Below are 19,669 nucleotides of genomic sequence, written 5' to 3' on the forward strand. Positions count from 1 at the left end.
GTCTCTACATATTTGCCTGTTCTGGACATTTTATGTAAATGGATGTATACTAGTATATTATACAGTTCTTTTCATTTTTTAAAGAGCTGCTACCCAGTCCTAGCCACAGCAATCATACAAGAAAAAGGGGGAAAGGCATCTAAATTGGAAAGGGAAAAGTAAACCTGTCATTATTTGCACATAACATGATACTGTGTATAGAGAACCGTAAAAATTACATTAGAAAAAAACCTATTAGAACTAATAAGTAAATTCAGTAAAGTAGTAGAACACAAAATTAATATACAGAAATTAGTTGCATTTTTATACACCGATAACAAACTATCGGGAAGAGAAATTAAAAAAACAAACCCATTTATAATTGTATCAAAAAGATTAAAATACCTAGGAATAAATTTAACCAATAAGGTAAAACACCTGTACTCAGAAAACTATAAGACACCGAAGAAAGAAACTGAAGCAGACATACATCAATGGCCGCATATACCATGTTTTGCATAGGAAGGATTAACATCATTAAAATGTCCATACTACTCAAAGCAATCTACAGATTCAGTACAATCCCTATCAAAATACCAATGGCATTTTTCAGAGAAGTAAAACAAATAACCCTAAAAAAATTTATATGGAACCACAAAACACCCCAATTATTCAAAGCAATCTTGAAAAAGAAGAACAAAGTTGAAGGTATCATGCTACCTGATAATCAAACCACATACTACAAGACTATAGTAATCAAAACAGCATGGTATTGGCATAAAAATAGACAAACATAGATCAATGGAACAGAACCGAGAACTCAGGAATAAATCTAGGCCTATATGGTCAATTTATGACAAAAGAGACAAAACTATACATTGGGGTAAAGACAGTCTCTTCAATAAATGGTGCTGGGAAAACTGGAAAGATACGTGCAAAACATGAAACTAAACCACTCTCTTACAGCACATCCAAAAATGAACTCAAAATAGATTAAAGTCTTAAAAGTTAGACCTGAAACCATAAAACTTCTAGAAGAAAACAGAGGCAGTAAACTCTTTGACATCTCTCTCATCAATATTTTTTGATATAGCTCTTCAAGCAAGGGAATCAAAAGAAAAAACAAACAAATGAGACAATATCAAAGTAAAAAGCTTTTGCACAGTGAAGGAAACCATCAACAAAAAAGAAAATAAAACCCATTGAATGGGAGAAGATATTCACCAATGATATATCCGATAAGTGGTTAATATCCAAAATATATAAGGAACGCAAACAGCTTAACATCAAAAAAAAAAATCAGATTAAAAAATGGGCAGAGGACCTAAACAGATATTTCTCCAAAGAGGATATACAGATGGTCAATAGATATGTAAAAAGCTCAACATCACTAATCATCAAGGAAACGTAAATTAAAACCACAATGAGGTAACCTCACATCTGTCAGAATGGCTCGCAACAATAAATCAACACACAAGTATTGGCGAGGAGGTGGAGAAAGGGAAACCATGTGTACAGTTAGTTGGATTATAAATTGGTTCAGCCACTGTGGAAAAATTACAAATAAAACTACCATATGACCCAGCAATTCCAATTCTGGGTACTTATCTGAAGAAATTCGAAACGCTAATTCGAGAAGATTATGTGCAGCCCTATGTTCACTGCAGCATTATTTACAATAGCTAAGGTACGGACGCAACCTAACTGTCCATCAGTAGACGAATGGACAACCTAGAGGGGATTATGCTCAGTGAAATAAGTCAGACAGAGAAAGACAAATACCATATGATTTCATTTATATGTGGAATCTAAAAAACAAAATAAACGAACAAAACAGAAAGTTACAGATACAGAGAAAAAATTAATGGTTGCCAGATGGGAGGGGGTTGGAGGGGTGAAAACAGGGAAGGGATTAAGAAGTACAAGTCAGCAGTTACAAAACAGTCACAGCACTGCGAAGTACAGCATAGGGAATATAGTCAATAATATGCAATAACCATGCATAGTGTCAGAGGATACTAAACTTATCGGGATAATCACTTTGTAAGGCATATAAACGTCTAATCACTATGTTGCACACCTCAAACTAACGTAATGTTGCATGTCAACTATAAATGAAAAATAAATTTTAGAAAACATGGGGAAAAAATTAAAAAATGAAGGGCTGCTATCCAGCTCAGTGCCCTGCGTGTTACAAACACTGACTAAAGTGGGCGGGCAGTACAGACAGTACAAACAGAGTGAGACCTTTGGACCCACATGATGGGGTTAGGGTCCTGGTGCCAATACCTACCAGCTGTGACCTTGAGCAAGTAAGTCAATCTTTCAGGACCTGACTTCCTTTCTTGGTAAGACAGGGACCGTTCATAGAGCTATGGTGATGATATGACAAAATGTAAAGCCCAAAGTGCTTGTCAAGTGTTCACCATTATTATTCATGAAACTGGCTTTAACTTTGGTGGAACTGAAAAAAAAAATTCAGTTGTTGATTCACCCTGCTCTTATTGCACAATTAGATATGAACATTTGACATCAAAGTTGTAGAAAACTAAGCTTTGTGTGGAAACCAAGAACCGTATGTACTCATGTCTCTTTCTTCTCACCTTCGTTCTGCTAGAGATCATGACAATTCAGACTCTGTTTCTTCTGACTGCAGGGCGCAGGTGCCCTGATGACCTCGGCCTGCACTGTGAGATTCGGGCCACAGCATCGGGGTCTTTCCTTCCCCAGTGTTGATCTTACAAACTCCTACCAAACGTCACCACTGGCAGTCAGGCTGGCCCTATTCACGTGGAGCTTTCGCTAGGTTTATTTTGTCTGTGGGGCATCTGCTTGTTTCCTTTGGATATTATAGTGTTGGGTACTGATTTGTTGATAGCCATTTCTTACTAAGTATAAAATATTGAATTAAACTAGTGACGAAGGACAGTATGTCCCCCAATTTTCTTGCAGGCAGTTTAAAATTAGTGGGCATACAAGCCAATAGGGAAAATGTGTGGTTTGCCACCTAAATACTGGACTTGCTCTGCAGGTAGTGTGCTTTCATGGAACTCAAATACTAGCTACTTGAAGAGTAAATGTGTAAGAGCCAAGAGAGGTGTGCAGAAACACTTTACCAGTTTTCACAACATGTTATAAGCTCAGGTCATATTCCAGGAAAGTTGTCCTTGGATTCTGAGCCAAGCTTTCCCATCGGGCTTAGCGTGTGATCCTGGGACAGGATTTCACTGGCAGAGTCTCCGCCACTGTCCAGCTGATTACTGCTGCATCCAGTTTCCAAGAGAACAAAGAGGACACAGGACTTCTAAAGCATGTGCCAGGCAAACAAATACACACAGAGCCCTTTGAAGGTAGGCCAGTGCCAGCTGAAAAGTGCCCTTTACCCTCGATGACCCAATTAGTCCCCTCAAGTCAAAGGTACCTCAATATTAGAAGCTCATTCATCCCCAAACTATCTTAACACCAAAAGAGAAAAAGGAGGAGTCCTCTTCTAAATCCTTCTCGGTTTCCAAACCTCCTCAACAGAACTCATCACCAATATACTCTTCATGGCTGTCAATATAATATGAATCACTTAGATCTAAAAGAAGAATATAAATTCATTTAACAGTACCACAGTCATAGTTTATTACACAATAGTCAGAGGCAAATTATCTGCAAACAGCAGTAACTGCTGTAAGAGCTATATTCCCTGATTAAACAACTATACAAAGGGTGCCAAAAAAATGCACACACATGACTTGTATTCATCCTTGGTTATTGGTATATATTGGGTATTACAATTTTAATGCAGTTTTTTACCTTTCTTAAAATGTGTATACATTTTTTTGGCACCTTCTGTATTTTCTTGACGGTTATTCCTTAAGAATATTTTACAGTACAAAAAGGAAAATTATTTATTTACAAAGAGCAAAGGCAATGAGACTGCTTCTCTAGCTATAACTGATAATAAAATATAAAAATAAACTTTTTTGTAGCCATGTAAAACTATCTTCTTGAAACACCAAATAAATAAATACACTCAATAACTATCTATTGACCTGCTACACTGTAGCTATTAATCTGAAATAACTAACATTTAATATCAGAGTCCTGGATTTACAATGCTGCATTTTTTCACTAATTTCTTCATCCGCTTAATTTTCTTCCTTAAGACTTGATGGTCTTGTTTTGAAATATACCGAAAATATCTATAACCTAAAAAAAAAAAAGCAAAATAAAAAGTTTTAATGCTTATCAAATTCTTCAAATGTATTTCTACATCTTTAAAATTTTGCTTCATTTCTGGCATACTACTGATTATGGAAACAGGCTGATTTGTATCATCTACACCAGTATGTCCTAAGCTCATTTTCAGAGTCATCGTCAATGAGATGTATTGCTTCCTACATACCAAGATGTCTCTCATCCATTGTCATTAAAGCATATACTTTAGCTTGTTTTCTACCCTGCCTCCCAAAGCCTGGTTAATGCATATTATACACATTCATATATTAAATGAGCCTTCTCCAAAAACAAGCTTTCCTCTCAATATTAGCTTTAACAGCAGTCAAAGAGGCATCTATAACAAGGAAACTCTTCGTAGAAAACCCTGATGTAAAGGATTAGAATTAAAAAATCAGGTTAGGAGAGACCAGGAATTATCTAGCCATTCTAGCCATTGGGCAAACGGCTGGCGGTCATGTGGCTCTGCCAAAGATGCATTAGAAACTCTGTTCAGGTCCCCTGCCCATTTTTTAATTGGACTGTTTGTTTTTGTTGTTGAGTTGTATGAGTTCTTTATGCATTTTAGGTATCAGTCTCTTATTGGAGGTACCGTTTGCAAATATCTTCTCCCATTTAGTTGGCTGCCTTTTTGTTTTGTTGATTGTTTCTTCTGCTGTGCAAAAGCTTTTTGGTTTGATGTGGTCCCATTCATTTATTTTTGCCTTTACTTCCCTTGCCTTTGAGGTCAAGGTCATAAAAACGCCTCTGAGAAGATCTATAAGTTTACTGCCTATGTTTTCTTCTAAGTATTCTATTGTTTCAGGTCTTATATTCAAGTCCTTAATCCATTTTGAGTTAATTTTTGTGTTTGATATATTTAAACTATATTTAAACTATAGCAGTATAGTTTCATTCTTTTCCACATGGCTTTCCAATTCTCCCAATACCATTTATTGAAGAGGCTTTCCCTACTCCACTGTACGTTTTACATTGTAGGGTCCTTTGTCAAAAATTAGTTGCCCATATATGTGTGGGTTTATTTCTGGGCTCTCAATTCTGTTCATTGGTCTGTGCCTCTATTTTTCTGCCAATCCCATACTGTTTTGATTATTGTAGCTTTGTAGTATGATTGAAGTCAGGGAATATGATACCTCAGCTTTGTTCTTTTTTCTCATGAGTACTTTAGCTATCAGGGTCTTTTGTGGTTCCATACAAATTGGAGGATTTCTTTGAAAAATGCCATTTCTTTGAAAAATGCTATTTCTTTGAAAAATGCCACTGGGACTTTGATGGGGATTGCATTAAATCTCTAGATTGCTAGGTATTATGGTCATTTTAACTATGTTATTTCTTCCAATCCATGAATGTGGCATATCTTTCCATTTCTTTGTGTCTTGTTCAATTTGTTTCAACGACATCTTATTATTTTTCAGTGTACAGGTCCTTCACTTCCCTTAAGTTTATTCTTAGGTATTTTATCCTTTTTATTGCAATTGCAAATGGGATTGTTTTCTTCATTTCTTTTTCTGATATTTCATTGTTAGTAAATAAGAACAACGCAATGATTTTTGTACATTGATTTTATATACTGCAACTTTGTTTATTGTTTCTAATAGTCTTTGGTGGAGTCTTTAGAGAACCTGAAGAGACACTTTTCCCAAGAAGACATAGAGATGGCCGACAGATATACGAAAAGATGCTCAATCTCACTAGCTATTAGGGAAATGCAAATCAAAACCACAAAGAGATACCACTTCACATGTGTTAGAATGGCTACTATCAATAAGACGAGAAATAACAAGTGTTGAAGAGGATGTGGAGAAAAGGGAACCCTCGTGCACTGCTGCTGAAAATGTAAACTGGTGCAGCCTCTCTGGAAAACAGTATGGAGGTTCCTCAGAAAATTAAGAATAGAGCTACGGTATGACCCTCTTCTGGGTATCTACCTGAAAAATTTGAAAACACTTATTCATGAAGATATATGTACCCCTATGTTCATTGCAGCATTATTCATTATTGGCCAAGACATGGAAATAACCTAAGTGTCCTTCAATGAATGATTGGATAAAGAAGATATGGTACATATATATACAGTGGTATACTACTCAGCCATAAAAAATGATGAAATATTGCCATTTATGACAACATGAAAGGATCTTGAGAGTATCATGCTACATGAAATAAGTCAGATGGAAAAGGACAAGAACCATGATTTCACTCATATGTGGGATATAAAATAGGAAGCAACAAACTAACAAATAAACTCACAGACACAAACAACAGTATGGTGGTTACCAGAGAGGAAGGGGGGGTGAAGAAGGTAAAGGGAGTCAAATATACGGTGACGGAAAGAGACTAGACTTTGGTTGGTGAACACACAATGCAATATACAGATGATGTATTACAGAATTGTACACCTAAAACTTATGTAATGTTATTAACCAATGTTACACCCAATAAATTTAATTTAAAAAAAATTCTACCTGCTTTTCATAGTCTTACAAAGCTAAGAGGATCCCTTGTTAAATATTTCAGAGATATGGTTTAAATTTCTGTAAGAAAAATATAAACTGGATATTATAAGAGATTATTTTTTATATCTGATAAATGAATGAGACCATAAATCACATATGAAAATAATTTCATTATAGTCTCAGCATGTATAACCATCTTCTCTGGGAAGTTGTGAGGATATGTACTGTACCTATACTATTTTTTAATCCTTGAAAATACTATGCCAGAATTGTTAATATGTTATTAGCTGGGAAGCAGTGGTAACTGTGGTGTTAATATAATTTGTGTCTCTAAACACATCTACCACTTTAGCAGAAACAAAGATTTTTTGTACAGATTTACTGCTTCTGTGTAGAACGTAGAAAGCTAGAAAGAATTTTGCTCCCACTCTAACATAGAGAAAAGGCCAAATAAACTACAAGCTCCCACCAGCGCTGACGTCCCAGGGCAACCAAGTAGCCTGAATTGCAAGGGGGAAAGGCCTCTCCAATGAGAAATGGGCCAGACTCTCCTTAGCAGAGCGTGGAAGAAGGGCAGCCACCATACTCCACTCTAAGCGCGAAGCAGAGGCAGACCACGACCAGAATTTGAATGCTATGATGTAATTAGGGTAACCAGAGCAAGAACAAAACCTAGCTCAACACCTGAACAGACTGACACAACCCCACACGAACCCCCTGAGAGAAGAGGTGTGCCCATTTGCAGGCATAACTGTGCCTGCCATTCACGGAATACTTTAGAATTTATGAAGCACTTTGATGGGATGTTCACTGGATGCTTACGACAATCCTGTAAGCAAACGTGGACAGGTGTCACACGCCCACTGCACAGAGGAGGCTCCCAGAGGTTAACTGCTTTATCAAAGTGACAAGGAAAGTTCTGTGACAGAACTGGAAAATTAACCCAGGTCTTTGGACTCTGCTCAAACACAGATACCTTTAGATATCAGAACTAGATACCTCTATACTCATAAAGAAGTGCAGAATCACAGTCCAAAGCCCATTTCTGTCCCTTGTCATCAGTGCATTAGAGAGAAAATTTTAAATCACTTCCATATTTATTAATCTCTTTCCTCCTACAAAACTAGCATTTTATTAACAGTAATCTTAATAACCATCTGAAACATTCACTGAGAATACTAATTGCAAAGTCAGACATAAACCTCATCTAAAACTGGCCTGAAGAATCTCTTTAGGATACTTTAAACTCTAGCAATGAACTGCTTTCTCATGGTCACTGAGGTTCCAGTCCTTCATCTCTGAACACACTCTGCAGCAGGCTCATTTCAGAACAGGCTACCTGTGCATAGCTCAGTGGTACAGGGCAGGGGAGAGTTTTAACAGCCAAAATACTCCACAAAGAAGAGACTGATTTCCCATTCTTGTGAGAGAAATTTTACATTGAATTAATAGCAGGTATACTTTTTCTGAAGGGGAGAAAATGTTTCATCCTTACAGGAACAGGTAATATAATATAAAGCTATTAGAAAACACTGAGGTCAATAAAGACTATTTCTCTAGTTCTAATAAAGTAGACAATCTCAATAAACTTTCTCCACAGCATGACCAAATGGTCATTTGTTATGAAAACAGTCCGTGTCTTACATCTTAATGGCCCCTAAAGATATTCAAGTTTAGAGCATCAAAACCAATCGCAATCAACAACATAAAATCACAATTTCTACTCCATGGAGCTTCCTTACAAGCAGGTCACCTGGCCCCGACCAAGGATTCATTTTTCCATTCAAGTTATTCTACCTGACAGTTATTTCTCTAGCATCTGACGTCCCTAGGTGCAGCATTAGTTAAACTGTCAGATGAATGAATGGTCATACTTTATAATTTCAAAATTGTCTAAAAGGACGTCTAGATAAAAAGAAAACAAAAACATGTACCTTTTCCTAACAATATTCCAGCTACCAAGGCTTTCTCACAAGCCAAAGCTTTATCTTCCTTCCAATCACTTTTTGCCCAAAAGTAGCTGAAGTGAAAGCTTGGCCACCAGTTTTTCCTGGAGTTCCATTCTTCTTGAACCCAGGCAATATGATTCCTGGAAAAGAAAAATGTCAAAAGAGAAGGTCAGTGATGGACACAGATCTACACTGTCAGAATCCGAACTTTAGAGTCTGTGGAAAGATGGCAACAGAGATGCTTTCAACTAACTTCTGAGTACGGCCACGGTAGATTTTAGAGCACGTGCACAAAAGCCCATGTTTTAGTTCTCGTTGATCTCTGCATCCTATTTTCCATTTAACAAAACAGCCAGTTCAGTATAGTACACTGGTTAACAGTACAGACTCTGAAGTCAAAATCCTGGATTCAAATCTCAGCTCCTGGGCAAGTTGCTTAACGTCTTTGAGGCTCAATCTCCTTAAGGATGTAAATGGTACCCTCTCACAGCGTGGTGATGAGGGCTAAAGTGGCCCAGCAGTATAGTGGTCTCTCATACAAAGCTCTGGGCATGCTATCTGGTACACAGTAAATGTTTCATAAATGTTAGCTATTTTTATTATTACTTAACAGTTACTTTAAAATGTTACTTTAAATAATACGCTACAAAGAATTACTATCCAAATTACGATGCCATTATTATAAAAATGCGTGAGCACACAGGTCTGACCACATTAAGTGTTCATCAATAATTTAATTGAGCAAACATTATTTAGGACTTATTTGCACTGTGTGGCAGAACTTCTAGAGGTTCAAAAAACAAATAGTACATTTCTCTGCCTTCAAGAACCTTTTGGTTAGTAGAGGGTTCTATAGCGCTTTAGATTTGCAAAGTGGTTTACACATTAGCATGTCACACCAACAACGTTTTACCATCAGCACTATTCTATCTCTACAGTCAAGTCAGATCTGAGCCTGAAACAGGTTCCCACTGATAATGAACTTCCTCACCAACTAAAATAGATACAATAAATAAATGAAACTTAATTGTGGAATATGCCGCCTTCTCAGACACAAAGTAAAAATGACAAGGGCTACTCCTTTTCTTTGCCTAAAAATGTGGCACTGATATTATGATCCTTTTAGATACCCAGCTTACAATGGACTTAATAAGTATTTGTTGAGTGAATAACTTATGATGATCTTGTGAAGCCCTAAAACCCCACCGAAAATTATTGAAAACAGCTGGGAGGAAAGCAGCTTCGCATGTGATCTTAGAGGTTGATGACGCCCAAACCACAAGGAGCTTTACAACAGTCTAGCAAAGAGTGGGAGCGAGCCCTTCTAGTCCTTATTTCCAATTCGAAAATACACATATTCCCTAACAGTGTAGTGGTATTTATTTTGTGATACAATACTTATTTTGCCCGCATAAAAAAATCTTCATAGAATTTTTGTATGTTATGCTTGTGACTTTGTATTTCCTTGTTTCTGATGTACTCAGAAGAAAACAGCAGAAGACCCAATAAAAGAAATCCAAAAACATAAGCAAAGAACTTTATTTAAAAATTGACAGAAATCAGCTAAATTATTGGGGAATATTATTTATGCTGATCCAGTAATAAATATTTTATGTTCACTTACCCCATAAAGGTCTGCCTGAGATAGTTTGCCAAATATTTCCAAGCAGTTATATTTTTAGTGCATCCAGCAAAATCTAAGACTCCAAATAATACCTCCAACCCCAATTTATGGTGCTCTTCTTTTTCTGCAATGGTCACAACAATTAGCGTTTACTTAAGGTATTGAAGGGTACAAGGCTAAAACAATATATTCAGTCGACAAAATATTACTGAATTGTAAGCCTTCAAGTTCAGTTAACAATTTAAAATAATTCACTGGGCTCATGCATTCCTACGACGAATCTGAAAGTTTCCATCATTTAGTCCCTGCTAATCACATCAGGTTGGTCAGTCTGATCTCGACATGGGCTGTACAGCTGACCCTTGAACAACCTGGGGGTTAAGGGCATCGGCTGCTTCCTGCCTGTGCAGTAAAATCCACATAGAACTTTTGACTCCCCAGATACGTTAGTACCATTGGCCTACTGTTGACCTTACTGATAACTTAAACCTATTTTGTCTGTTACATGTATGTATTCCCATAATACAGGAAGCTAGAAAAAAGAGTTTTATTAAGAAAACCGTAAGGAAAATACCTTTACAGTATTTATTGAAGAAAAACCCACATATAAGTGGACCCATGCAGTTCAAACACATGTTGTTCAAGAGTCAACTGTATACAGCTGAGGACATTATTTAAAGTATATGCCCTATTTGGGCATTTTATATGTTCTCTTCTATTAGGAGAGGCACCAGGTAGTCCCAGCACCTGGTGGACTTGAGCTGATTGCTTCCTATGAAGATAGGTTTTCTGTATTGAGCTGAGATGTGGTGGGGATTTAAACGAGGTGAATTATATAAATTAAAGCCATTTCTCTTTTGCTGACTATTGCCTAACGTTCTATAGCAGCAGTCAGGAAATGTTTTCTGTAGAGGGCCAGACAGTAAATATTTAAGCTTTGTGAGACACGTGGTGTCCATCACAACTGTGCAGCTCTACGGCTGTCATGCAAAAGCAGCCATAGATAATATGTAAGTGAATGCACGTGGTTGTGCTCCAGCAGAACTTGACTCATGAAAAGAGGCGAGTGGTGGATTAGGCCCGGAGGTCTCAGTTTGCTGACCCCTATCTACAGTTCGTCTGCAGAGATAGAAAACAAACATGGCTTACCTGATTTTCTCAGTAGCCTATGGAATTCTAACATCAGTTTATGAGATGGTACAATCTGATACAAAATCTGGAAGAAAGAATAACTATCATTTTTATACATTCAAAAGGCACTTCTCAAATTTTAGTTGACTTTCAAATAAAGTTCTTACTGTTAAATACACCCTCAGTAAATGAATCAAGGATTTAAAAGATATTTTGCTTTTACCCAGTTTTAATTTGGGTAGAGAAAGGTGTCTTGTGTAAAGCTATTTAAAAAAAACAAAAAATTCCTGATAATAATAAGATAGAGCAGTGGGAGAAATAGATGAAAACTTTTTGTTTTCTCCTTAATAAATTTTTTATACTCTTTTTACCATACTTAAAAATTTAATTTCTTTTCAGAAGCCAAGACTGAGAAAGAAAATAAAGGGAAAAAGAATAAGTATCATACAGGAAAGATATTTAATATTTATTGATCACCAAAGGTCACAGAATAGCTACATAAAACAAAAAACCCAAAAAGGCAAAGAGGGCTATTTTGGAAGATTATGTTCAGGGACATAGTACAGCAAGAATATTCAAGTAAATATTTTTACAACCATTTTACATAATAAGGAAAAATTGAAAGTTTTTCTGTTTATGAATAGGAAGGTCTATTCCATAAATATGCAAAAAATAGGCTTTAAAGTAAAAATGTATTTCTCTTCTCAACACATTTAATATTAAAAATGAATTCATAAAAATATGAATTCATTCTGTCTGCTTGCTGAAGTTCTTTGACTTTACACTGAAATAATTTCCTATAAAACTAAAAGAAAATTTTGTTCATTTTTCTTAATAGCTTTTAAAAAGGAGATCAATCAAGATCAATATACCAATATCACAGAGTATTATTAAAATTTGGTTCTTCTGAAATCATATTGTTTTATGATATATGGAATTCTGTGTATCGCTCAATTCAGAGTTTTTAAAAAACTTTTTATTGAAATATAACATATGTAATAGAACGTATACAAATTATGAGTGTATTTACAAGGTTATACACACTCATGTAATCAGCACCCAGATCAAAAAACAGAACATTATCAGAACTCTAGAAATCTTTTCTCAGTTTTAGAAAATTCTTAGCCATTAGCTCTTCAAATACTGGTTTTGTTTGTTTATTTGATTGTTTGCTTTTGCCCTATTCTCTCTCCTCTCCGTGACTCCAGTTATGTCAGACCTTTTCACCAAGTCCTCTGTACACTCTTTTCTGCATTTTTTACCCTTATTGCTTTCTGTGCTTTAGCCTGATTATTTTCTATACAGTTCATGAATCATCTCTTCTGCTACGTTCAATCAGATATTAAATTCATCTCTTGAGTTCTTACTTTCAAACATTGCAATTTTCAAAAAAGAAAAACAGAATCTCTCCAAATCCATCTTGTCTTGAATATAAATAAGTGTTCAGCATAGTTATTTCCTGTTACATTTTTTTAAATCTTTTCAAAAACACCATTTGTGACTGACAACCTGAATGAAGTCACCATCTTGCTTTTGTTGACTATCCTTAATATTTTCTTGTACAATGGGTAAAAGAAAATCTTGGACAATAAAATTAAAATAGCAACTTTAAAAGTATTATGTAGTAAAACAAAGCCTGTTGAAAACTTCTGTACTTCCACATCTTAAAGTTTGAAAATGTCAATTTGATAAACACGTAAGTATAGTTTAGAGCTAACCAGCCTTTTAAAAAGATTGATAAGGATTTTTCTCATTTATTTAGGTTGAAAAGGACCTTTCTTTTTCTCTCTCCTCTAAAATATCATGATTAAAAACCAACCACATATTGAATGTCAACTGTACTTTAAAAATAAAAAAGTAAAAATAAATAAAAACCAACCACAAAATATATTTTAAAACTCCTACAATTCAACAACAAAAAGACAAACTACCTAATTCCAAAAAAGGCATGGGACTTGAACAGACATTTCTCCAAAGAAGATAGCCAATAAGCCCATGAAAAGATGCTCAACATCACTAGCCACTAGGAAAAGCAAATCAAAATCACAGTGAGATACCACTTCACACCCTGCAAAATAACTATTATCAAATTTTTTTTAAAAAAAGAAAGTAAGCGCTGGTGAGGATGCGGAGAAATTTAAACCTTCATGCATTGCTGGTGGGAACGTAACATAGTCCAGCTGCTGTGGAAAACAGCTTGAAGGTTCGCCAGAAGGTTAAACAAAGAGTTACCACATGACCCAGCAATTCCACTAAGTATATCCCTAAAGGAATTAAAAGCAGGGACTCAAACACATACTTGTACACCAGTGTTCACAGAAGCACTATACACAATAGTCAAAAATTTAAAAACAACCCAAATGCGCATCAACAGATGAATGAATAAACGAAATGTGGCCCATGTATACAATGGAATATTATTCAGGTTTAAAAAGGAAGGAAATTCTGATACATGCTATAACACAGATGAATCTTAGACATTATGCTAAATGAAATGAGCCAGACATAAAAGAACAAATATGAACTCACCAAGATGAGGTTCCTAGAATACACAAGTTCATAGAGATAGGAAGGAGAATAGAGGTGGTAGCGTAAGTTATTGTTCAATGGACATAGAATTTCTGTTTGGGACACGAAAAAGTTCTTGAAATGGATAATGGTGATAGTTGTACAACATGTATTTAATGTCACTAAAGTGTGCACTTAAAAATGGTTAAAATGGTAATGGTCAAAATGATAAATTTTACATTATGTATATTTTACCACAATAACAATCCTAAACAGGAAACACTTAGGGATGAATTTAACAAAACATTTACACTAAAAATTATAAAACATTTCAGAGAGAAATAAAAGACCTTAAAAGAATGGAAAGATATTCCATGTCTAAAGACTGGAAAATCTCAATATTGTTAAGATGTCAATTCTCTCAAAATTGACCTACAGATTCAAATTCCCAGCGAGATTTTTTTGAAGCAACAGACAAGCTGATTTTAAAATGTACATGGAAAGTCAAAGGACCTAGAGAAGCTAAAAACAACTCTGAAAAAGAAAGATTTGTATTCTCTCATGACATGATTCCAACACTTGTTATGAAGCTACAGTAATCATATATGGTGTTGGTATCACGAGAACACAATAGAGTCTATATATGTGGTACATTGATTTTCACAAAGTTACCAATGTAACTCAATGGGGAAAGAATAGTCTTTTCAATAAATGGTGCTGGAACAATCATACTGGAAAAAAATGAACCCAACCCTTACCTCTCAATACACAAAAAAATTAGCTGAAAATCTATCATAGACGTAAACATAAAATTATAACATTTCTAGAGACAAACATAGAAGAGAATCTTCATTATCTTGGGGTAGGCAAATATTTCTTAGACAAAAAGTATTAACTATAAAAGAAAAATGCATAAATTGTACTTCATCAGAATGAGAAATTTCTACTCTCTAAAAGATATTGTAAAGAAAACAAAAAGACAAGCCATAGATTGGGAGAAAATAGTCACAATATACATACCTGACAAATGACCTTTCAAATCAAATAACCGTCTCAACACCAGACAAAATATTTGAACAGACACTTTACAAAAGAAGACCCAGGACTATCCAATAGGCATGTTAAAGGACGCTGCATGTCATGAGAGAAGTGCAAACTAAAACCACAATGAGACACCACCACACAACAGAACGGCTATAATGCAGAAGACTGACAATACTAAGTGTTGAAGACGTGGAGAAAGTGAACTTTCACACATTGACAGTGGGAATGTACAGTTACTTCAGGAAACAAGGGGGCAGATTCTTAAGTTAACCATATGCTTTCCAGCAATTTCACTCTTAGGTAGCTATCCAGGAACAATGAAACACGTGTGCCCACAAAGACTTGTACATGAATAGTCATAGCAGCATTCATAATTGCCACAAAGTAAAAATAACCCAAAATAACCCAAAAGAAGTGAATGTATAAAAATGGATACTACTCAGCAGTAACGAGGAAAAAATTACTGAGACAATAAAATGGAGGAATCTCAAAAACATTATGCTGAGCAAGAAACTTCAGGCAAAAAAAGAGTATACACTATAAGATTTCATTTATATGAAATTCTAGAAGAGATAAAATTAATCTATAGTGACAGAAAGCCAATCAGTGATTGCCAGGTTGTAAAAGGAAATGATGGACTTTCTAAGATGATGGAAATGTTCGATATCTTGATTATCATGGTGGTTACACGGATACCCATATTTGTTAAAATGCATCTAAGTGTACACTTAAAATAAGTGTTTTGTTGTGTGTAAATAAAATGTCAATAAGGAGTTTTTTTAAAAAAAATAGCAATGCAGTACTTTCCAACCAGAGTGACAAAGGCTTTCTGAAATACTGATCCTCTCCCCTTACTCTCACGTGGGTGGGAGGGTGGGAGGGTTGATAGTGGGGGGAACTGTCTGGAGCCTGCAGCCTCCTCTGTTTACCTCAGTATACCATACAGACATCACAATTTTCTGTGGGTGCTATAATATGAAAGTTAGAAAACAATAACCTAAGAATGTTTTGGCGCAGATCGCCGACCCTGTCCAAACACCGAAATCAAAATTATGTACCTTAAGGACACTTATCAGTTTCTCTTGTGGTGCCTTCTCTCTCTTTAAAAAGTTGTATAAGTAAATATGTGCATTCGGATTTGATGGGAACTTTTCGTCATAGGCATAATTGGTGAGTACCTCTCGGGCTCCATCTCGATCCCCATAGAATTCCAGCATCTATACAAAATAAGTCACAATACCTTAGCTAAATTTTCTAAAATAGCTAAATTTTGTAAAATAGCAACTTAATTTTATTGATGGTACGATAAAATTATAAAACTGAAAAATAGTGTTTACTGTATAAGGGAACAATAGTGATGCCAGTTTTTGCTTCTACAGCGTATGTTACAAATATGAAACACAGAAGGTCACTTACAGCAAAGGCCTATGTGGTTTCCCATTTTTTTCTGATTATATTTTATTACTGAAAAACACCACAACTTCACCATAAGAACTGTTCCTATAAGAAATAAAGTGCTCAAAGTAGAACACACTAGTGACTAAAAGACCATACGATGCGACTAAACTCAGTGCCGCACGTAACGTTAGCCACAAAGGGAGCGCGTGGGAATTATAATTCCTTTCATTCACTCCCGTCCTGACACAGGAATTTCCAGGTTCACAGGCATATGGCTTCAGAGATTATCGTCTGACAACACAAGTATCACTTTAGCACTCATGAAGTGCTCAAAACCAATTTTGACAATATATTTCTAGTACCCAGTCCAGAGCCCTCTGTTCTTTCCAAGGACTCTGACACAACAGGACGTCTTTGTGAATTTCCTAAAAGCCATTATTCTTCATCCCATATATTGTGACCTAATTTCGAATTTTTGCCCCTTTCCCTTCTACATCCCATCAAATCATAAAAGATTTTTCTGCTTTTCTTTTAAGCTCAATAAGAATAATATAGAATTGACATTTACAACTGTATCACTACTTATTTTATAAATATTTGTTCATGCCATGTTATCCAGTGGTGAAAATAAACACAAAGTAACATTTACAGTATACTAATCAAATAAACAAAAATTAGTCAGACCAAAAAAGAGAGGCATCATATTCTTTTTTCTTTTTACCAACTTTTTAACATTAGTTTCCTTTTGATCAATAAAAATTAGGCTAGTAACAAAATGAAACTAGTAACATTGTATGAAAAGTCTACTTACATCTACATAACTCTTCACAAAAGGGTCCCAAACTCCAGGAATTTGAATCAATGCACAAAGGTTTATAGACGTCTTCCAGCTGTGGTTGAGCATATTCTGGGATGCTGTGTTGTAAGCATAATCATCCTCATCTGCCCAAGACAAATGATTTCCGAAAGTCACTCAGTGTTGAAGACTTCGACTGAATTAGTAATCAGTGATACCCACAAGAAAAGTTTAGATCCTAATGGCTTTACTGGTGAATTCTAATGAACATTTAAAGAACAATACTAATTCTTATAAAATCTGTCCCCACAAAAAGAACAGAGGGAACATTTCCCAAATGCATTCTATGAGGCCAATATTAATCTTATACCAAAATCAGACAAACACAAGAAAATTACGGATGATATTTCTTATGAATATAGATGCAAAACTCCTCAACAAAATACTAGCAAAGTGAATCTAGCAACATGTAAAAAGGGTTATACTCGTACACCATGACCGGGAACAAATTTGGCAGATCCACTCTATGACTTCAAAAGTTACTACAGTAGTTCCCCCTTACCTGTGGTTTCATTTTCCACTGTTTCTGTTACCCACAGTCAGAAAATACTAAATGGAAAATTCCAGACATAAACATTCATAAGTTTTAAATTGCATGCTGTTCTGAGTAGCAAAAAAACTTTCAATTATTGAGGATTCCCAACCATCAACATCGCCTGCTCCTGACGTCCGATCACTGACATTGATCCAGGATCACCCAAAGCAAATGATTCTCCTTTAGAAGTATCATCAGGTCAACGGTAGCCTAACACTATGTCACAATGTATACACCACTCACCTCACTTCATCTCATCCTGCAGACATTGTATCATCTCACATCATTACAAGAAGGACTTGGAAAAGCCTGATTTATCAAGTGAAGTTAACTGGAGGGAATTGAGAGTAACTGCTAATGAGTACAGGGTTTCTCTTTGGGATGACAAAAATGTTCTAACCTTGACTATGGTAAGGGATACACAACTCTCAGGGAATGTACTACAAAGCACTGAATTGTGCGTTTTAAGTACATGAATCACATTGAGAATCATATCTCAATTCTCAATAAAGCTGCCTTTTGAAGAGAAACATCAGAGATCACTATACCCAACAAACTAGGTAATAGGAAAAAAATCTGACAGTAACAAACATTAAGGAGAATACAGACAAAAGAAAACCTTAATCAGATTACTAGTAATATATTGAAAACCGCTTTGGAAAGAGTTCAGCCTATTATATACACTAAAGCTGAAAATGCACACACTCTAAGACAACAATTCTACTCCTAGAAATACATACTTATGTGTACCAGTATACATGCCCAATAATATCAAAGAAGCATTATTTATAATAGCCAAGAACTATTAATAACCTGAATGGCCATCAATATGTAGAAGGAATAAAAACTATAGGAATAAAAATGAACATAACTACAGCTGACTCAACTATATGGAGCACATTAAAACTAATGTTAAATAAAATACGCAAGTCCCAAAATAATGTAGACAGTATGAATCCAAATAGAGCATTCTGATATAGGCAAAACTCAATTACAGTGTTCATACACGCATACTCGAGTGGTGAAAGTACTTTAAAAAGCAAATGAGTGACTACGTTCAAGTCAGGACAGTGGTTTTCTTGAGACAGAATGGGAGGAAGTATGACCAGGAAGGCACATGGGGGACTTTTCAGGTGACAGCTCTGCTTTGTGCTTTAACCTGGGTGACAGTCACATGGATGTGTGTTTTATAATCACTCATTCTATCACACAATTTTTTCATACTTTTCCTATATACACCATGTCCTCAAAAACGTTGTTTCAGTCAACATCCTTTTGGTATAAAGATGATGACAAGCCATAGGAACTTAACTCTTGTTTATGTCAATGAGCCTTGAGTAAAACTGGTTTCATGGTACGCTGCTTCACTTAAAGTCACAGAACCTATCAATGATGTCAAATGAGGACTTCCTATATGTTCCATTTCACAATTTCAAAGGTTTAAGAAGAAAGTTACTCAGTCTTTCTAAAGCAACAGTTAATTAAAGAACAAAATACTTTTTGGTACCAATGATACCTTTTGACCAAAAAAGCAGCTCCCCGGAAAAAAGAGCTCCCAGTGGATCAATTGAATAAATATCAATATGTACTTGGAAATGAGGTACAGATAAGAAATGATATAGAAATGATACAGAAAAAAACTTTAAGGAAAAAAGGCAGATCCCTTAGAAAATATAAGTTGGGTGTGAACTTGCTATGGAAGGGGGTTCCCTGTGATCAAGTACATCGAACCCAGGACAGGCCACAGCATCGAAGGAAATTTCTAAGCCAACTCCATAACTTTCATAAGCATACGTTATGTTACACCTTATAAGTTTGGTTATATAGAACTAGCCCTAACTGTTTTTCTCATGAAATAGACATTTGAGGTTGAAAATCATCTAAAGAGCTCCACGTATTATCCCATCTTCATCTCTTGTTGCACAGAATGAAGGTCAGCTATGGGAGTGATGGTATAAATGCCAG

The 19,669-nt window shown here is 35.6% G+C and overlaps 1 protein-coding gene across 4 annotated transcripts in view; it reads right to left on the reverse strand.

Annotated features, from left to right (window-relative positions):
* Positions 1-1,758: 1,758 nt before the first annotated feature.
* The window catches only part of TAF1A (TATA-box binding protein associated factor, RNA polymerase I subunit A), a 29,810-nt gene continuing 11,899 nt past the window's right edge, over positions 1,759-19,669 (reverse strand). For 2 of the 4 annotated variants that reach the window (XM_081039008.1, XM_081039010.1), the window contains 7 exons: positions 17,125-17,255; positions 15,974-16,132; positions 11,382-11,448; positions 10,233-10,356; positions 8,594-8,748; positions 4,056-4,176; positions 1,759-3,531 (listed from right to left, as the gene is read on the reverse strand). In XM_081039008.1, the coding sequence (XP_080895134.1) occupies positions 4,064-4,176; positions 8,594-8,748; positions 10,233-10,356; positions 11,382-11,448; positions 15,974-16,132; positions 17,125-17,255 (749 nt within the window). In that variant the 3' untranslated portion in view covers positions 1,759-3,531; positions 4,056-4,063. Of the gene's footprint in view, positions 4,177-8,593; positions 8,749-10,232; positions 10,357-11,381; positions 11,449-15,973; positions 16,133-17,124; positions 17,256-19,669 lie in introns of all 4 variants that reach the window. The other 2 variants (XM_081039007.1, XM_081039009.1) reach the window with 1 other exon arrangement.

The sequence above is a fragment of the Rhinolophus hipposideros genome, assembly GCF_964194185.1.
Source record: "Rhinolophus hipposideros genome assembly, chromosome: 26".
Lineage (NCBI taxonomy): Eukaryota > Metazoa > Chordata > Mammalia > Chiroptera > Rhinolophidae > Rhinolophus > Rhinolophus hipposideros.